The sequence below is a fragment of the Helicoverpa armigera genome, chromosome 27 (genome assembly GCF_030705265.1).
Source record: "Helicoverpa armigera isolate CAAS_96S chromosome 27, ASM3070526v1, whole genome shotgun sequence".
Lineage (NCBI taxonomy): Eukaryota > Metazoa > Arthropoda > Insecta > Lepidoptera > Noctuidae > Helicoverpa > Helicoverpa armigera.
In genome coordinates, this window is record NC_087146.1 from 4,783,028 (window position 1) to 4,804,662 (window position 21,635).

Genomic DNA, 21,635 nt, shown 5'->3' on the forward strand with positions numbered 1-21,635 from the left:
GTGTTTCAGGGCCTTCGAAACTCTTTCGAACAAATGATGGCTAAGAATACTTACATCTTTCTAGATTATTAATAATAACATCCAAACAGGCCCGCCGTAAGCGGGCGTGCAGCGCGTGCACAGCACGCGGGCGGCACGTCCTAGGGGGCGGCAAATCTAGCGAGTTATCACGTAATATTTAAAAAATATAATATCTTTTTACTAATGATTTGATTTCAATATTTCCGAACACAGCAATAGCGCTAAGAATATTACTTACACTGCCGGTTTCGGTTAGGTACATCTGTTGAAAGGACATTTTCAAAATTAAAGATTCTTAAGAACGATTTAAGATCAACCAGTGGCGTAGCGTGGAGCAAATGCTATTTAGGGGGCGGCAAAATTAAACCAATAAAATTTCAGAAAAAGCCGCCCTAGCTTTGGTCGTCTCCTATTAATTTTGACTGTTTCACCCTTTGCATCCCCAAAAAAATTCGCGCTCGCTGCGCTCGCGGCTCCATGTCACATATCGCATTTTATCTTTGTTTAATTGTTGAGGCATTCAATTCCGAAAAAACATTTTTCGCGCACGTCCGTTATGGCTTTTTATATGATATGTTTACTTCATGAAAACTCTAAGGAAAAAATCGCGCTCGCTTCGCTCGCGGCTTTTGCACTTCACTTATGTGCATATCTTACTTTTTGACTTTGCTTTGTTGATTTACAGTAGTTTTTATTTGTTTTGTGTCCTTAGAGTAAAAAAATTTCTCTCTCTTACATATGCAATGTATCTTATAAGTTGACTTTTCAACGGGAAACCCACCAAATAACATATTTCCGGACCCCTGGACCCCTTATATATTTTTTGACAAAACGTATGTAGTCGTAGGGCGGCATAATCAGTTATGCACGCGGGCGAACAAACAGCTAGCGGCGGGCCTGCATCCAAACTAATTTTGCTGTAAATATTTAATAATCGGCATCTAATCGGCCTAGCCTTTTCCGTAGTATGCTACAAAAACAACTGACAATGCGGCTGTTAATGTTATTTACCTCATTTTTCTATAGGTATTTGAGAGGTTTCCTTTCCTGCCGGGGCTGCGGGATTGCTCGAAAGAGTTACCGCGGCCCTGGTAGGAAAAGGCCTACGACGGAACACAACGGTTTTTAGTCAGTAAGAGTCTGACACTCCCTCACCGCTGCTAACCCACAGCGAGAGGGGGCATTTGATGATTTTGGACGTCGTTAAAAAAAAGGTTTTCCTCTGTTAATGTCAATTTCTAAAATATCGTAAGGGCTGAAAAAATGAAGGAAATATATAAGGCTTAAAATAAAACAAAAGACACATGATGAAACAATCTTGCATTTTGAATAAATACTACATACATGTTTAGTTACACTATTTTCTGTTCATTATTTAAATTAGTTTTATTAACTGTTACAATAAAATTTTGGCGGCAAAAATTCTAAAAATAGTTTTGCACCCAGCTTGAAAACTATTTTTAGGAACCTTTTTGGAAAAATTAAGCGTTTTAATGACTAGATTCTTATGGCGGATTTGTTTAAATTAAGTTTAAATTAAATACAGTGAGCCATTTTGATTAAATAAATATTAAAATATAATTTGAGGAATATGTAATTAGTTATTTAAAATAATAGTTGATACAGATGGGCTTTCTTTAAGTGTACATAGAATTATAATAACAACTGATGTCAAGTTTTTGGGTAAAACAATAACGTTAGCTGTAAATAAAACATATAAATTATAGAGTGTCAAAAATAAAGTCAAATGTTGTAAAAATATAAGTAATAAAAAAGTAAATAGCTTAATTTGAACTTACAGTTTCATACAAACTGCTTAGAAAATACCGTCTTATAGGTACAAGTATTGAATTTGAGTTGTCAACTATTAAATTAATAAAAAAAATAAGTCTATAAATACCCATCTCTTTGAAAAATAACCTCATTATTATTAATTTGTAAGAACAAATCAAATCACAGTTGAAAACTAGCATGAATTCTGTAGATAAGCAAAATAACATTAAAAATATTCAGTTTCATTTGCTCGGGAATATGTTAATAACAATGTTAGTATATTATTTATTATTTAAGTATATTAGTTATTTATTTATTTACTTATAACCAAGGTTTTTAAAGGCCGGTTCGTCGTTAAGATTGTGCTCGAAAAATGGACTCTCCCTGAATATTACTGAAGCATCGGCTATGTGCATTTGTCTCTTGCCGTATCTGAAACAAGAATATATTAATTAGTCAAAAGTTTTTTGTCACCTATCTATATAGAAGACTTTTTACAGTAAGAAACGAGTTCAATTAAAGACATAAGTACATAAAACCTCCAAGTTTATCAAATAGGTGCTTTGCTGAAAAACCGCATAAAAATAGTTTCAGCACTACATGTTAAAGTTAAGACTATTAAAAATTGCTTGGTTCCCTAATACATCTTTGATTTCTGACGAAAACTTTCCGACAACTTCTTTACGGTGAAATAACCTGTTTGTCAGTCGTTGTATATTGAAATAACAGATGGCGCTTTTATCAGAATCAGTTTCACAAGACAGTGTCATCTAGTGTCGAGTAGTGGTACTACTAACTGAACAAGTGACAAGCGCTACAGTAAGACTGCATTCAATACAACATACTGTGGTACAGTCCTATTATCATCGGCGCCCAATAAACCAAATAGTATAAGCAGGTCTGGTTGGTGTTATTGTTTTTCGAATAGTTGTTATCAATATTTGATTAAGTAACTGCGTAGTAGAAATAACTTGATTGAATATTGGCGCCCAACGTGGGACCAACAGGAATCTTATGAGATCGACGTTACTAGAATATTTCAGCGCATTTTGTCTAATCTATGTAGTTTCTGGTGATAATTAATCAAGAAACTCTTCATTTTAATCATCTTGCACAGATGATACATTTTAGCAATGACCGATTCCTTCATTAGATATTATTTTCTTGAATATTTTTACTACTTTTTTACTCCATGTTCATCGACAGCTAGTGCCAAACTTAATGCTGTCTAAAAGCTTAGTATCACACCACTATTGAGCTTCGGTGGTCCCTGATAGCCACAAGTACCTGTACTCTGAAATTAGCAGCAAGCCGCCACAAACTTTGCCACCAACTACAAACTCACCGTCCTCTCCCATGCACAGAGTAATATTCCTGCAGCTCCTTCAAATAGTTGGAGATCTGTTCCGCCGTATCGAAGCGCTCGGGGCGACGCGGGCGCGGATATTGCGCCTGCGCGGCGCACGACAAGATGGCTGACAACAGCAACATGGCGGCGAGGAGGAAACGCATTTTGACTGCAAAGAAAAGTGATGGGTTAATTTAATATCAAAATCAAAAATCGTTTATCCTGCTTGGCTACAACACAGCTCTTTTTGAATGTCAAAAATTTTAAAAAGACTGCCCGTAAAACACCCACCATTCATCACTTCTTATGTGATTTATACGGAAGAAAAAAAAATACGGTCAAATTGAGAACCTCCTTTTTTGAAGTCGGTTAAAAAATAACCAACTTTCGGAGGTCAAAGTTGAGGAGAAGTGTAAGAGATAGGTAATTTGTTGATGTATTTGTGGAGGTTTTGACTCTGTAATGGGTCCATGGAGTCTTCATAGATCGAGTATATGAATGCCGCTCGTGATCACACACGGATGTCGATAGTTTATACACGACTGTGACGGACGACCGAGCAAAACTTAGTTGGCTCTGTTGTGGTCGTTCCATCAGTACTATCAAGTTTAAGTACGATACGTTTTGAAAGGTTCTCTTCACCCCTCCTCGTTTATCATCAGCCATTTTACGGTTCGACTGAAGAACACAGGTTTCCTCCCATTGGAGAAAAAATTAATCGTCACGCTTGCTAACAACAGTAACGCATTTCTAGATCGATAAAATAGTAAAAATCCAGGCCACGTGTTGACGCGTGGCGTTAATCTCACATCAGTTAGGAAATAATCCCCAGTATCGCAGTCACAGATGAATGCACCAAGATATAACTAAATACTGATTGTATTTCAAGTGTTACAGCCTTTTTCATGTATTACACAACTGATTTTTATTGGTTTATTAGTCTGGCTATGTTTCGGAAGGCACGTTAAATTGGTGGGATCCCGGCTGGCTGTCAGTTTTACTATGCGTATGGTATCGGGTAATTGGGTTCAGATAGGTAGTAGTAGGCTCCACGTAACTAGGAATGCCAGGTGTCACTCGCCGCATCAGATTAGACTGAAAGCCAACCCCACTATATGGTTGGGAAAAGTCCAGGTAGATGATGAAGTCTGTGGGCTGTGAAAAATGTTTTTGTTTTAACTCATCTTCCGAATTTTGTGTTGAATAGGTTAATGGTTTTTCTTTTATTCTTTGTTCTTTCTTGGGGGAGGCATTTTCAACTGACTTCCCAAAAATAAAGATATGCTCAAATGTTGTCACCTTTTGATTTATATTTGAGCGTTTACTATTTAGTTACGGAACCCTACAAAACAATTTAAGAATACCCAAAAATAAACCCACATTTGTTCGATCAGAAACAAAAGTTACCATAATTTAATTACCACAGAGGCTACAACTGTCAAGCGCTTCGCATACAAGCCGCCATGTTTGTTAAGCTCTCGATCGCGCCAAAATGATGAAGTTATATTTAACAATGCAGTTTGGACATTTTATATGGTTAAGGCATGTAATTAGCATTATAATAATATAGTTTGTTTTTACTATTAATAGTGTGTGCTAAGTATGAATGTAGATGGATGGAGAGGAAGAGGAAGACCTAAGAAAAAATTGATGGATTTGCCTGAAAGATGATGAGGGGAAAATGGAAGAGAATGACATATTGCGCCGACCCGAAATAAAATTGGGAATAGGGTAGGAGGAAGAAGAAGAAGAGCAGGCTTCATGTGATGGTTTTGCTTTAAATGTTATTCTTCCGGTGTGGTCGCTGTGGGTGTTGTTAGAAAGAACGTTGAAACGAAAGTCTGAAGCCGCCCATCTTTCTTTTGGAGACTTTTGTGTTCCAGGGCTGAAGTAAATCTCATGTGTTTGACAGTTTATTTGAAATGATACTCAAATACAGTGGGGTCATTTATATAATGAAAACGGAGTTAATGAGGTGTGCTCCGAGGTAATGAACTTTTTAATTTGGATGGCCATACGTTTCACTAGTGTCCACCATTGCTTTGCCAGTTTAGTTTCCACCATTGATTTCACCGGTATCCCGTAAGAACTTCTCCGCGCTCGGGTAAAAAGCCACTAAAGCCTCTTGGAAGGTATGTTATACCTTCTACTCTCTGAGGGTAGTTCATTCGGTCAATGGGTGTCCAACGTACTTTTCAAGCCCATAAAATATTGTCACATTTACAAGCTCTTATAAAACTTGCAACAGCGTCATTTATGGTGAACATACTTGAAAAATCAAGTATCTATCATAAAGTGTCTGAGTACCAAATACAAGAGCCTTATAAGTTTTATAACACCATAAAAATTGATTATAAAGTTATAAAACACTAAAAACTAGATTCACAGCACTAATTACGGTACTAGTGTTGTTCCCACCGATAACAAAACATCGATAAATGTCAGACACATCAAAGCGAGTGCTAATCGGCGAGCACTCGTTTTATCGATAATATTGAGTTATTTATCGATGTCCCAGCTTTATGTGATTATGTTAATCAGTTTTTAATGTTTAATCTTTTCGCTTTTGTGTGGGTTTTCATGTATTAATTAGATGTTGCAGAGTAAATACGTAAGCCACTTGTGTTTGGAAGCTGTCGTAATTTTCTATGCTATAACGAACATAGATTCCATTTGATTTGAAAAACAAAGTTCAGAATTTGAAGCAGCTTTTATGCTATTGTGATAAAACGGCTGAGAATAAAAAAAAAATTGGGAAAGTTGTTGAGTTGAGAAAAAGCTAAGCAAATCAGATTGATTTTCAAAAATCTATGGTTAGATAATCATCATCATCATCATCATCAGCCTATCGCAGTCCACTGCTGGACATAGGCCTCTCCAAGTGCACGCCACTGAGATCTATTTTCGGCTTCTGTCTATCTATCTAATTCCTCAAAATAGATAATCATATTTAAAAACTATCTCTGTTACTGTAATTTGGTGAAAACCAGCTAATGAATGACCAACAAGGTTTTGCAAAGAACATATTAATTAAGAACAGTGTTGACGAATATCTTGGGCCATTAAGAATCTTTGTTGCCCTTTACAGAAGATGTGTAAATTACTCTTTTAAAATAACTTCTCAAGAAAATGCGTCATCTTTGAACTTTATAATTAGTTTTGTAAGAAACATCTGAATCGTTTACGTTGTAAGCGACCCTTTTCGGAAAAGGTGAAAGATTTTTTACGCACCTCCTTTGTAGGTGTTAACTTTTTTTTGTTTTTTTTTTTGCACTTGAATAAACTAGCTTAACTAGCTACACTTCCTTAGATATAGTGTTTGTAAAAAAGAAAAATATTTTTAATCGATGAAATAAACCTACTATTTTTATTACATACGTTTTTTCAAATAGCACTGTTTTGTTCATCATATTGCTTATTCACGATTCCTAAGCACCAATTTAATATCAGACAATAAGAAAGAAGTAGTTTTGAATTATTGTACCTATTTCTTGTAGGTATGATGTGTTTCGTAATACCGTGCAGTGAATGATATCCTAAACAGTGCTACATTCGTCCATTTTGGAGCCGAAATGCGTCGCATTCTTTATCAATTATGTTTGTCTGCTTTCATGACCAATTATTGGCAAACCAAGTTACGCTTTTTATTTATTTATTTAGGTACATGATAGGACATGTAATCTAACCGTCTACTACCACTACAAAACGTTCCTTTAAAATCATCTTAAACGTTGACCTACTCTACCATAAAATATAAATCTTCAACCCTATTTTCCCTAAAATCAAGACACCAACCTCTTATTTAGCAAACAATTTACTTTGGCATTTTGTAAAAATACCCGTTTAGCCGGTGTTTGCCCGGCTAACTTGAAGCTCCCCGTCTTTCAATGGGGAGCGGCTAAATTACCCGCCCCGTACAACAAGTGGTTTAGGGATGGGTTGAGGGTAAGTTATCGATATCGATATTTTCGTGTTTCATATTTTTTGGTATAAATTAAAGCTAAATGTTGGTGAGACTTCAAGGGTTTTCTTTTATGTAAGTCGTTTTTGTATGTGTAATATACAAAAAATAGCTACTACCTTATTACCAATAGGGTATTACATGCATTTTTGAAATATATCTTAAATAAATTCTTTAGTCTTAATATATCTCTAAAAAAATAAAAATATTTTTTTTTCTCACGTTATGTACGAATATAAATTAATTGTTTTATCATAATTTCAAATTTCGCGCGTATTTCGCGAAAACGCGGCACACAACGGACGCCATGATTGTTTTTTGGTCATGACGTCATTACGTTAGTAAGCAAACTACAGTAATACATATTTTGATATGTATTTAAAATTTTAATAATGAGTAATTATGCTCCGTATCGTTGGTGTGTTGTTTCTGAATGTGAGAACACTAGTGTAAAAACACCAGACAAATTATGGATTCAAGTACCAGTGGATATAAATATGAGAAACACTTGGTTAAAAGTTGTTTACTACCGTAATGACGTCATTAGCATGGCGGCGACATTTCGTAGTGTTCAAAGACAGATAAAAAAACATAAAAACTTTAAACTGCAATAAAAAATATATTTATGTACCTTACGAAGTGAAACTAACATTTCCCGATTGCTTTTCCTCTAAACAATCATTGTAATACACTTTTAATTTTTTTCTCATCTAGACTAAAATACCCTATTCCAAAATTGGAGATATATTAGTAATTGACTATTTTTTACTATTTTTATCATAATTTGATACAACAAGTTTATGAGATGAACTTTTAAGCTATTTATCGAAACATTAGCCTGCTGCTATTCTTCAAATAGACAATTGCTACAATAGTACCCGTACACTGCGGACTGTACAGTCGGCTGACATGATATGATGCTGGCCAAATACCTGGCATTCATCTTCATGCCAATTAACGAACCAAAACCAACTATCTGATGACTAAAAGTTTTCAGTGCCCGCATACTGCAAACTCTAAAATTCTTTTATATCTTAAGACCTTTTCAATATTGGCAATGCTTGCAATTAACACTAGTAACTCCCTAAAGAAATAGTTTCTAAATATCGATAAAACATCGATACTCTTCCACCCAACCCTACGCAGTTGATTTGCCCCCGTGTGCCGCCGTTCTAACAATGAAGAGGCTCCACAATTTCCATCATGCGTTGCTGGATGCGGGTAGATGCCAATTTTCTAGTTTGTTTTGTTTTAGCCGGTTTTCAATGGTTTGTTATAAATAGTATTTCGTTTGCAATCAAGTGCGACGACATTTAACTTGTGGATGCAGCTTTGATTGAGCAAAGTTCTTGAAATATTTTTGAAAAAATTAAGTAGTTACCTATTGTTGAAAAAAATTCAGTGATCGTTTAGGTTCTGTTTCGTTGTACCTAATTAGATTGTTAGAATTCAAATTGAATATTTTTCAAGCCACAATGATTTCGTTATCTTGGTATTGGTATCTATCATATAGGTATTTAACAATTTTAGATAAATAGGTACGTATAAGAGTTTTAACTGATCCAAAATATGTTGTCAACTGCTGCTGCAAATTCTTTTTGTTAGGTACTTATTGCGTAAGTAAGTGCCATATGTACCTACTTAATAAATAAATACACCTACATATTTACATTAGTAATTATAATTCTTAGCACGTAAGCCATTTGCATACATAATCTTCATATTTTATACCTCAAGACGCACATATCAATAGACTACCATACTTTAATGAAGACTATTATTAAACCAATATAACTACCAGCACGCAAATCCTCTGAAAAATTAACGCACGAACAAAAATATTTGAATAATAAACAGCCAACGGTGTTGCCAGCCTCAAAGGCAGTATTCACACCACGGCGGATATTATTTTCACGCTTGGCAACACATTAACTAGAAACGGAACGTGCAAGATGGCGGCCGTGGTATGAATTCCCGCCAACTTTGCGAAACAGTTTACAAGTTGAAGTTTTACAAAACTTAGGTACTGTTAATTGCGTTCGTCCTTTTTGATATGGCTTGAATATTTCATCTTAGATGTCGCAGCGGTTGAGCTTTCTGACTTATGATCTTTTAGTTCTTTATGAGTTATGGAGTACCTACTTACAGGTCTTGAAAATTTCTACCTTCAAAATAGCTACCTGGCTGTGTAAAGTATCGCACGCAACGTAATTTTTATTCTAATAGATTTCAGTAAATTACTTCAGAAAAAATCTGCATCTCTGAAATAGCAATTTTTAACCAACTTCTCAAAATGGAAGAAGTTTTTAATTTGGTTATACATATGGACTTTTTACATAGGCACGCTGTAGATTTCCACCGAGTATCTAAGCATAGCAAACCATAGATTCTTTCAAATGAGAATAATTGTATTTGAAAGAATCCTAAAATTATAAATATAAAATAAACCTCAGAAAAACCATTTAAAAATCGTTGCACACGTTTAAATGTAAAACACAATTTGACGACACCTCAGAGGCAGGCAGGGGTATGAAGATACACACTTTTGGTTAAAAAGTCATATCATATAAGAATATACGCAAGTTGGTTTAATGGAAGCCAAAACTGTCCCCAAGGCACCATTTTTACCGACTTAATCAGAAGAATTTTGTTTTAAATGTGTTTAAAGACCTGTTTCAATCTTTGCTGTTTAAAAAGGGTCCTATTTTTAGCTGGAAGATTTTTTAGGCGTTTTTATAGGTGAATTTTGAGGATTTTTAAAACATCTTGTTCTAGATTGCCGAGTAGCTGAACAACTGATCAATTTATGGGCATATTTTTGTAAAGAGGTGTAAGTATTCAAGTCTTTTGTAAATCACTGGTAGTCAGATATAAGACTGGAAAATAATATTACTTATATAATATAGTCTGAAAAGGTCTAGACAGATTAATATTTTTTTTGAGCCTTAACGATCTTTAGGTCCTATTTAAAAACGAACTTTTTATTACACTATTAACTCTTCAGGTTTATAATATTAGTTGCAAGTTAACTCATTATTTTTATTATATTATGAATCTTAAAAACTATAACATGTCAATAAAGGCTGATTATCCAATCACCACAAAACTTTTAATTTCAGAATATGTTTGACGTTTTGACAGCTGTCAAGACAATACGTCAAACCGCCATATTGATTCCTCAGATAGAAGTCCACTGATGATTGAAAACACTTTAGACAGTTAAACAAATGTGTAATCTTTAAATAGCTGTTTGCAACACATTCCTCCCACATACAGGATCTTAGGTGAGCTCGTAAAATCTTAACAACCCCCATTTCTCGCGTAGACTCTTAATTTAGAATAAATTGTTTAATTCTATTTAATTACTTGCGTTTCGGGAACGAGTTGCCAACCATTTGATTGGGGTTTAAAGGTTGTTTTCATTACGTATGTATTAACGTATGTATGTTGTGACTGTAAGGAAGTTTTCTGCAATTGTATAAAATAAGAATTTGGTAAGTATCCTACTATATTGTAGGGGTTGGATAGATTGCAAAATAACTTTGTCATTAAACGAGATCTCTCTAGTCTCATTCCGTCTTACCACAAAAACTTTTTAACGTCAGTTTATGCCTTGTCTAAAAAAATGTCAAATTATGACGTTGACATAAGGTTCATTTTGCAGCCAAAATTTTATTAGACAAGTGTAAAACAGGGTTTAAAGTTTTTGTAGTAAGGCCCATTATGTTTATCTATTATCCATAACAAATTTAATTTTATTAATGAAAAAAAACAAAGAAACAAAATCTTTAATTCAGTGATTAAAATGGAGAGAACCAAAACCCATCTGTGGTTGTCGACAAACAATGATATTTCCGATACCTAATCCAAACCATGAGAAAATCTTCTGACTCAAAATACATATAGATATGTAGGTACTTAAGTATTTATTTTATGGGTACGAGTTCTAAAATAAGATATATTTACCTATTTATTTAACTTTAGAAGTTTTTATTATTACAAAAATAAAAGTATTTTGTTCTATCTGCGGTTTTTTATTTAATTAACTAAATACGCTGATCTTCAACGTAAGTAGTAGAAACTAACCCCAAAAAACATGAATGGCTCCGTATATTGACCTTTTTAAAAATCCCTTTACGTCATTTATCCTTCCCCTCTCCCTAAATACAAGAGAAAATATAAGAAATCGCCTACCCACAGGCTCTTGAACGAACAATTGTCCCTATACCTAATCAAATAATAAAATCTAACATCATTTATTCAAAATAGAATCTTAACAATACTCTTTTATCAACTTGACATCTACAACTCTTTTCTCTATGGTGCGGGTCAAACCTCTTTGCACAACCTTAGTGGCCATTTTGGCATGCGTAAGTATTCGATATTTGAATGTGCGCGCTAAAAATACTAGGATTATAATATCTTTAGTCTATTTTTGGTATTGTGCCTAAAAATAGGATCTATCTAAGTCACGTGGGATTTGTATTATAGGTATACTAATATCTATAATAAAGAGAAAACATTATTTTTGTTTGTACCTTAAAGGCCCCGAAACTATTGTGAACTGATTTGAAAAATTCATTCACTGTTGGAAAGCTACACTTTTCCCGAGTAACATAAGCTACATTTTAGCTCGAAAACTGACAGAAGTGCCCAAAATACACAGGTGAAACCGCGGGAAAACGTCTAGTAGCAGATAAGGGTTAGAAAACAATTTAAAAAATTGATAAAATCACAATTAAGAGTAATTTTCGTAATGGTATTAGTTTTTTTTGCGTTGTCATAGACAGAAGAAAATAGGTCTGTAGAGTGTCAAACTAGACACCAATTACATGGGCAATTAAAATATCTTTAATTTGCTTTGCTTTGCGTTTTTCACGAAAAAATATTTGACGCGTGTTAAACAAAAACAACTTTTCTATTTACTTTGGCAGTTTAATATGTTAGGAGTTAGGAGTCAGACTTTTGTATATACCTATTATATTTTATAGTTATTATATACCTATTGTTATGGTTTAACCACATAGCGTGAGATCCTAACTAACAAACTTATTAGTTAGGTTTTTTTTTTAATCGTAATCATCTATTATATAAAAATGAATCGCTAAATGTGTTGGTAAGCGCATAACTCAACAACGCCTGGACCAATTTGGCTAATTCTTTTTTTGTTGTGTTTGTTATTGTCAGGAGAAGGTTCTTATGAAAAAAAAATAGGGTAAAGTAGCGAAGTCAGTTTATGGGAGTAAAGTAGAGAAGCCGCGGGCAAAAGCTAGTTTTCTATAAAAATCAGAACTCTATAATGGTCTAGCTACTGATTGGACCCGCGTTGTACCCGCTGGTTCGATTCCCTGGTCTAAAATCAATTTGTGTATTTTAAAAGAACGTTCAAAGCCCCCAATTGTTATAAAAACGTTTTGACGTCACAAATCTGTCCTATTGTATGCTAAATTAATTTGATTGCTACCTTGATACGAAATAAACCAATATGGCGTCGATATCTCCCGCCATTGTTGTCACAGATTATAAAAACAAAGACTTTTGACAAAACAAAAAGGTTTGATGCCGAATTTATATTGCATAAAGAGAATTTAACACATAAAACAAAAATTCACAGTCAGCATAAACGTCAGTTTTCTTAAAACAACTGTTTACTATGAATTTTCAAGCTAAACGGTAGTTTCAAGAAAAACTGACGTTTATGCTGACTGTGATTTTTTTATATTGTTGGTGAAATTAGATCTCATTGGGCCTAAAGAGTATTTAAGAATTGATTAGAATAGCTCTCCTAGCTAACTAAGTAACAGGTGCCCAAAGAAACGATGGATGGATTGTGTGCAAGGCAAGTCGACGTGGATGGAGGAATAATATGTTACTTGCAAGGTAACGGCAGATAGACAAGTAGGTAGGGAAGAAGATAATATACTGCGCCTGTTTGCCACGGCTGTCGTTCTCATATATAGAGATCAGCCATCGGCGCAGAACATATTGTAGTGCACTACATACAAGTATAAGCATTTGCACTGACACTGGTGCACTTCAAATTCCTTCACTCTAATAACCCGATGGGACGGCAATCCCACCAAAGCGATCAGGCGCAGGTTCATTAACATACTCTCAGATTCGCCGGTGTATCATTCACCAACTTCCGGACTCCAGGCTTCATTATGAAAGGTCTCTTACCTACAAAGAGATTCGTCCCAAAAAACCTAGCAATCGAACCCGACAACCGAGTGCACGGCAGTCACGCTATGCGACTGAAGTGCACAAGATGAAGGCAGATAAATAATGAGTAACAAACATACATACACCCAAACTTGATAATACGTATAAAAATCTAAATCAAAAACCATTTAGTCGAAAGTAGGCTGAAAAACAGCACATTTCGAACGTCAAGATTACATGAGACAGCCCCAGAAACGCCCACCAATTCCTATGTGTTATTACTTTATCTATGATAGGTGATCATTTCAAAATATACAACCTGTCCGTTCTCTTGATCGTTAAACTGTCAGTTCCGGTTGTCATACAAATATTTATAAGGGTCGTAACTTGGTGAAACTTGAAAGATTGACTTCAGGTAAAATGTAAGGCAGTAGAAAATTTCAAGGGATGAGAAATGTGGATTTATGTAGGGGTAGTAGGAAACTAGAGAGAAACATCAGTAAAAATTGATTCAGATAAATGTTAGGCAGTAGAAAATGTCAAAATCAATCAATGGATCAGAAAGCTGTGGATTTATGTAGGTCTGTATAGAAAAGACAAATATAAAAAAAATATCTTGGTTACCTACTGTGGAGGTTTCGCTGAAGTTAAGTTGTTGCTGGCCGAATAGTTAAAAAGTAATAAGAGTTTAGTCTTCAGACTTTTTAGTCGGCCATCAGTTTGATCGGGCGCTTGATAAGTACAAAGATCGGCAAGTACACGGCTGGTTATGGTTTGGTTATTCTTCTTGTAAAATACTGCAACTCTCCGAAATATTTTTTTTTATATATTTCACTAGTTGTTCCCCGAACCCGTATCAAAAGTAGTCTGAAACGCCGACAACTGGACCCACAATGGAATCATTAATTAAAGTGAATAAAACTACATGATGAGAGATACATTTTTGTCATGCATTGTGCAATTTTGCGGGTGGAATCATATCTTTACACATTTTTATTTAGGGTTCAGTATTTTGTCAGTCGTCATCAGCCTTTTTATCGTCCTACTGCTGGGCTGCGGCCTCCTCTCACACAGAGAGGGATTGAGCGTTAATCACCACACTAACTCAATGCGAGATGATGATTTGGAAATTTATAATCCAGGTTTTGACAGTATCGTGAACTAATCAATCTATGCTCAGAATAACTACAACGGAACTACAATTGCCAATGCCACAAAATTCGCGACATTCAAACTCGTACTAACTAGGAAAGTTCATTGCTATCAACAACGCAAAAAAATATTGGGTTAGTACTGCGGAAGTATTTCCAAAAATATCAGATATTCTGTCTGTTACGAGAATCGAATGTTCGACCTTTTGCAGGATAAACGCTTAATGATAACTAGACCAACGCTTCATTTAGGTTCTTTCGCAGAGAACTTTCGCTTTACCTTTGTGTTAAAAAGAAAATATAAGGCATATACTTAGTGTGAATCTTTATAATGTGCACATCATCCATATCGAAATATGGATATTAATAATCGAAACAGAGGAATCTAAGCTTTATTTTTAAATGAAAAAAAATATTTACATAATCGTTAAAATAATAAACAATTTGTTTTGAAAGTAACAGAATATGTAGATGACGTTTTACGACATGGATCTACCGTTTTTTTTGGACAATGTATTAGAATGTCAACATGAAATAGCTAGCAGCACTGGTAAGAGTAGTTGGCTCGGTAGCTCTAAAACTGAGCATTTCTATAACCTATCCGTTAATTTGCTTACAAGAAGTTGCAACTGACATTTTCATCTAAATTCTATCTCTAATCGCAAATCAATGGATAAACTAATATCTATTGAAAGTCATGTGAAGGTTTTGAACATGAACGTGGACGGATATAGTGGAACAGGACGACCAAAGAAATGATGGATGGATTGTGTGAAAGTAGATATGGTAAGAAAGAATGTTACTTGTGAGATGACGGCAGATAGAAGAGTATGACAGGAAAAGACCACAAATAAAATTGGGATGAGGGCAGGAGGATGATGGTGACATCTTAAGAGTAAAATCCATCAATAGACAATATTAATTTCAAGTCAAAAAGGCAAAGGTAACTTACCAACCTCTTCAAAAGATTTATCGTGCTAATAATTTTATATTAACTAACTTAGTATGCTAAAAAGTTGGCAAGAAAAATTCTCAACAATTTTAAGGTAATCAGCTAGTCGTAAATATTGTTTAATTGCCAAAAATGATTTAATATTCCGCCGTAGGGTTGACAAAGGTCCGCCTTGTTTAAATTATTTCAAAATGGCGGGTTTTCTTTTTTTTAATTGATTCACGCTTCTATTATTTTTGGTTTGTTTTTTTTTGTTACTTTTTTTCGTTTCCTTACATAAAATTAAAATATTTATAACGGTGTCTGCCTACTTTTATCCTTTTTTAAACATTTAAGTTTGTCTTAGCAATATGCAATAACTAAGTATAGGTACTTAAAGGAATCTTCAGACTAAAATTAATATTGAAATCAATATTAAAATATTTTATTAAGAAGTAGGTACATTTTCAGTTTTATTCTTATGAATGTTGTAATAATTTTATTACATTCGTTTTTGGTTAATTAAGTACAAATTAATGCATTTGTAAAAAAAATACTTTATTATTTTTAACTGTTGCATTCTGAATGCAACAAAAAATTAAACATTTACAAAAAAAATAATCTTATATTTCCAACTTTGTACCCTAAACACAATCTCTCCAATTTTAGTTTTGCAATTATAGTTTTATTTTTTACTAGGATAGTTTTAATTTTTATTGTAATCATTTCTTTAGTTATTTAGTAGTCATTTAGTTATATAAATGTCTTTGTAATTAATATATTTTTATTTAATTGTTAAATATGTAATCAATATGTATTTCAATAGGTAAATAAACGATAGCAATAAAAATTTATACCCAAAACATTTCTTTTTCTAAATTCCCATTCCCAAAAATAGAACTTGCGTTTGAAATTCAAAATCTACCACTAACCTGTATCCCAGTGAGCGGGTGAGCAGCTGGTGGGTGCTTGGTGTCCGCGCTAGCAATGCTGGCGCTGCGTCGTCGCGCGCGTTTAATACAACCGCTACAGGTGGGCGGGACGTGAGCCAACTGAAGCTAGGAGACGGCGTTAGCACTAAAAAGTACTTCTTTTAGATATTTTTTTTTCTGTTTGCAAAACAAAAAAAAACGACTTTCAAACACTCTACTTCACAACCTTGTTATCGTCCCACTGCTGGGCATAGGCCTCCTCTCACACGGAGAAGACTCCATTTCATTCATTCATATTCATATTATTTATTTGCATTCCACAATGTATAAAGTAGGTGTTACAATTAGGCTTAGAGCTAGGTACAATTGTGGACCTTCTCTCAACCACACCAAAAAAAGAAAAAATCCTTGGATAGTATGGAAATCGGTGTTTAGTGGTTGCAGCTTTGTTTATTTTGTCACCGACTCCAAGACCCAAAAGTTATTTATTTTGTGGACTTCCTTCTTTTTAGGGCGTCAGTTTAAAAAAAATTGAATTTACTAGAAGAAGAAGAATATTTATTTGCAGAGACACGGTATTACAGGTGTTTACTAGACAATCAGAGCGTCAATTTCATTACCAGAAGCAAATGGGCTATCTCACATTGAATAATTTTTTTTCTAATTTGGACCACTCATTAGATTTGCGTGATTGACCAAACAAACAAACTTTTCAGCTTCACAATATTAGCACCAATCAACGTAAAAAAAAACAAAATAACAACAACAAAAGAATAAAAAAGATTTGACATCAAAGTCGACTCCACTCCATTCTTTGAGCGCGAATCTTAAACGCGGCATACAGAATACTTTGTAATTACAGCATTTCGCGAAACTGTTCAGTTTTCGCTGTAAAACCTATGCCTGATGACCTAGGTCTTGATTCGGGATTAGTTTAGGTATTATATGATAATTGATAAGCTAAACCTAAAAAGTCATGGATAAAAATAGATGCTTACTCCCAAAAAATATTGAATATGTCAAAGGTAATTAGCATTTTTTTGTATGTGTGGATTTAGTATAAAATTGAAGTACATAATATAAAAAAAAAAATGCTACATTGAAAAAAAAACTATACTATGCGATGCGATTTTATTTACCTATACAAATCATCAGTTACCAAAAATATTAAATGAAAAGTGAATTAATAATAGATGGACAGACGATCTTATAAGGTCGCCGGATGACGCTGGATGCAGGTCGCCTCCAACAGGTATCTGTGGAGATCTAAGGGGGAGGCCTATGTTCAGCAGTGGACGTCCTATGGCTGAGATGATGATGATGATGATGAATTAATAAAATTATCCCTGTTATTCCATAAAGTATTTTTATTTACGTTTTTTAAGTTTTTCATACTTTTTGCTATGTCTCTTCACATACGGAGATGAAATGAGCGCTATACACCACGCTTGCTCAAGACGAATCAAATTACCGATTTCAGATTTTAAAGTCCAGGTTTCCACGAGATGGTTTCCTTCGTCTTTACTCTGTTATTGGTGTCCAAAATACACTTAAAATGAACCGACTAAAAAGTATATTTTATGAATGGTACCTCGTATGTACTTATGTATGTCACGTTATCTGTGAATATCATAGACTATATTTTAAGCGTCTACAGGAAGTAGTTGCCCCTTGCCCCTTTACGCGGGTGAAACCGTGTGAAAAGGCTAGTGTAAAATATTCTTATGAATGTATTCTCAAAGAGATTTCTGGAAAGTATTCCTTTGGGTGTCTGTGAACGCATCGACAGCTTCCTAAATGCATTCGTGCGGTGAAACTTTTAATACATATCTTTATGTATTAGCAGACTAAGGACTAAACAGTTGGCCAACAGTTGGCGCGATGGTTGGAAAAAATATTGTCATCATCTCCCGAGCCTTTTCCCAACTTCATTAGGCTCGGCTTCCAGTCTAACCGGATGCTGGGTACCAGTGCTTTACAAGGAGAGACTGCCTATTGAATCCAGTTACCCGGGCAACCCAGTACCCCTTGGTTAGACTGGTGTCTAACTTACTGACTATATGTAACGACTGCCAAATACTAGATAGATAAAAGATACAGTTTAACGTGCCCTCCGAAACAGTGTTATCGCCGTCCAAGGATATACGTAGAAAGAATAATATATTGATTAAATATGTTGTTTAAAAAATGGTGGCCAAACACTTGATCGTTGTAATGTGCGTATTATCATTCATCTTCATACTGATTATGGTTTACGAGCCCTAGAAACCAACTGTCGGCCGAATAAAAGTTTGCAGTTTGCTGGTGGTACCGAAAAGTGACCTGTGACATTAAAACGAATTCTAGTATTCTATAGGTACCTATTATTGCGTAACTATTGAAAATAGTTTCGAACACTACATAAATAGATTTAAGGAATTTAAGAAGGGGCTCGTAAGTGGCCAAGTCTAGCCAGACTCACAGCCAGTCACACTGGCGAATTAAGACATCTATCTTTTTACAAATTAGGTTTTTTCCGGCTAAAAGGAAGTCTAACAACCAGTCTTACCTAGGGATACCTGGCAGGCCTCTAATGTCGGTTAGGCAGTCGCTCCATGTGGCACACTGGTACTCAGCTGCATCCGATTAGACTGGAAGCCGACCCCAACATAGCTGGGAAAAGGCTAGGCAGCTAATCTAGTACCTACCCATTTAGTCCAAGCAATTTACTCTTTGACGAAAAATTGAATCAAATCCTAATTTACTAAATAATGCTGGAAAATAGAAATCGTTTATTCCTCAGCAAATTGAAGTTTAAGTTAGTTTTAAAACCGTAAACTAATATTGTAAAACGTTATTGTTTTTTAAATAAATAAGATATTTTTCATTTACATGAATCTAAGCGCAAACTATCATAGATTTCAGAGTTCCGTACAAAAAGGGTAAAATGGGACCCTATTACTAAGACTTCGCTTTCCGCCTGTCCATGAATCGGATAGTTAGACAGTTGAAATTTTCATAGATGATGTATTATTTGTTGCTGTTTGTTGTAACAACAATTTTTACTGAAAAGTTGTATAAAATAAATACTTTATTAAGCTCCCATACAACAAAGATCTTTTCAGGCGTTTTATAGATACCCACCCATTGGTACGGGACTCTGGGTGCGCGGGTCCGCCTCGCGCTTGGCCGGCTTTTAGCACGTTTTTCATATGGTTTCACCTTATTTACCGACTTAAAAAAAGGAGGAGGTTCTCGAGTCCTTTTTTATAAAAATATGTGTTTTAAAGTTAAAAGTTACTCACCCGATTTTTAAATTTTTCACAATTGGGATGTTACGCTAAACCCCGGGTGACGTAGGCTATATTTTATCTGGGTACGGGAAGTAGTTCCTCCGAGACGATGCTACAAACAAACGGATTTACCTCTTTATGATAATATTAGTAGAGATTATTTGAGAAGCAACATCGTTTGGTTTCATTTTTCAATATTATTGCAAATACTCTGACAGTGACTGGTCCGTTTAGTTGAAAAAGGAACCAAGAAAGTTGAAATATTTTAACTAGGACGAATTCGCAGTAAGTATATCGGTTGTGTCGTACCTAATCACATTAAATTAAATACGTTAATATTAATTACATAATAATTAAATACGATTAGCACAAAGAAAAAAATAAAATACGTAAAAAAAAAATAAAATTGTTTTCAAACAAAGTGAATAGAATAAAAATGTGCGAAAATTAGAACACCAAAAAGTCAGTCGTTAAAAACAACTGAAATTCTGCCTTGAAAACTGATAGCTGTCAACTGGTCAAAACATTCGATACTGCTAACTTTATCTCTGCTTTATACATGATGTTGTTAAACCACGGAGTGGATTAGGTTATTTTTTTACAGTTTGCCATAGAATATCATAAAGTAGGTACATGCGATAGGATTTAATGTGATTGTGAACGACACACTCTGTATATAAAAAATGCTTTGTATACAACTTACTTTTCACAATATCTCGCATAACCCCATCCCAGGGCGCAGGAAAATAATTTTTACAGCTATTTATCTCAATATCCGTCTCGCTTTATTTTGTTTTGCCTCTAGCCTTTGATCGCCTCACTCCTACCTCAATCTTATTTTTAAGCTATTTATTAAATGTGCAACATTACTGAAATATCCTTCTTTTAGAATCTTCCAAGGTGTTCTTACTTAACACAAATGAACATGTATGGGAAGTTAACCCATGAATATATATAAAAATCTGGTTGAATTGAATCCCTACTAATACCTTATTATCAATGCGAAAGTAACTCTGTCTGTCTGTTATGCTTTCACGTCTAAACCACTGAACTGATTTTAATAAAATTTGGTACAGAGATAGGGTTGACCTTGAGAAAGAACATAGGATAGTTTTTATCCAGGACTTTTGAAGGGTTCTCTTGGAAATGCGATATAACCGAACTCGACGCGGGCGAAGCCGCGAGCGGAAGCGAGTGCTGATATAAATCGCGTACGAACGGTTCCGTAGATACTATCGGGTCTGTTTCCCGGGTCGGGCCGAAATCGCTTTGTGGGTTCTCCAAAACTTCCACAAAGCAGCCCGGAGCCTGGAAGTTGGTGATTGATTCACCCGTGCATCGGAGAGCACGTAAATGTCGGTCCTGCGCCTGATCTCTCTCCGGTCGTGTCGGATTGCCGTCCCAGCGAGTTATGAGAGTGAAGGAATGGGGAGTGCACCTGTGTCTGCGCAAATGCTCGTGCACTGTTATATGTGCTGCGCAGCTGGCTGATCTCCTTATATGAGAACAGCCGCCGTGGCCGAAATCGCCCGTGGCTGCCATTATTATTAAATCGCGTTTGTTATTTGGGAGCACCTTTAAATATTTATATGTTATTCTAGTTTTCAGTATTTGTTATTATAGTATAGCGGCAACAATAATACGTCATCTGTGAAAACTGTTTAACTATCCAGTTCATGAGACATATCCTGGTGATTGACGGACTGACAGCGAAGCCTTAGTACCTATGAAGGTCCCGTTTTTAGGGTTCCGTACTCAAAGGGTAAAACGGGACCCTATTGTTTTCGCTCCTCTGTCCATCCGTCCCTCTGTCACGAGGCTGTATCTCATGAACCGTGATAGTTAGAGAGTTGAAATTTTCACAGATGATGTAATTTTGTTGCCGCTATAACAACAAATATTGAAAACTAGAATAAAATTATTATTTTGGGGGGCTCCCATACAACAAACGTGTTTTTTTTTTGCTCAGTTTTGCTCTGGTACAGAACCCTTCGTGCGCGAGTTCGACTCGCACTTGGCCGGTTTTTTCACTTTATGTACGGAACCCTAGAAACGACAGTGTTGAAGAGCTGGGGGCTAACTTT

At 35.1% G+C, this 21,635-nt stretch overlaps 1 protein-coding gene across 1 annotated transcript; it reads right to left on the bottom strand.

Moving 5' to 3' along the window:
* Positions 1-1,888: 1,888 nt before the first annotated feature.
* LOC110384638 (pro-neuropeptide Y) lies at positions 1,889-16,420 on the bottom strand. The gene is made up of 3 exons (XM_064042151.1): positions 16,280-16,420; positions 3,140-3,311; positions 1,889-2,226 (listed from the first exon to the last, which is right to left on the bottom strand). The coding sequence occupies exons 2-3, from the start codon at positions 3,304-3,306 to the stop codon at positions 2,112-2,114; spliced, it is 282 nt and encodes a 93-aa protein (XP_063898221.1). The 5' UTR covers positions 3,307-3,311; positions 16,280-16,420; the 3' UTR covers positions 1,889-2,111.
* Between the last annotated feature and the right edge of the window lie 5,215 nt (positions 16,421-21,635).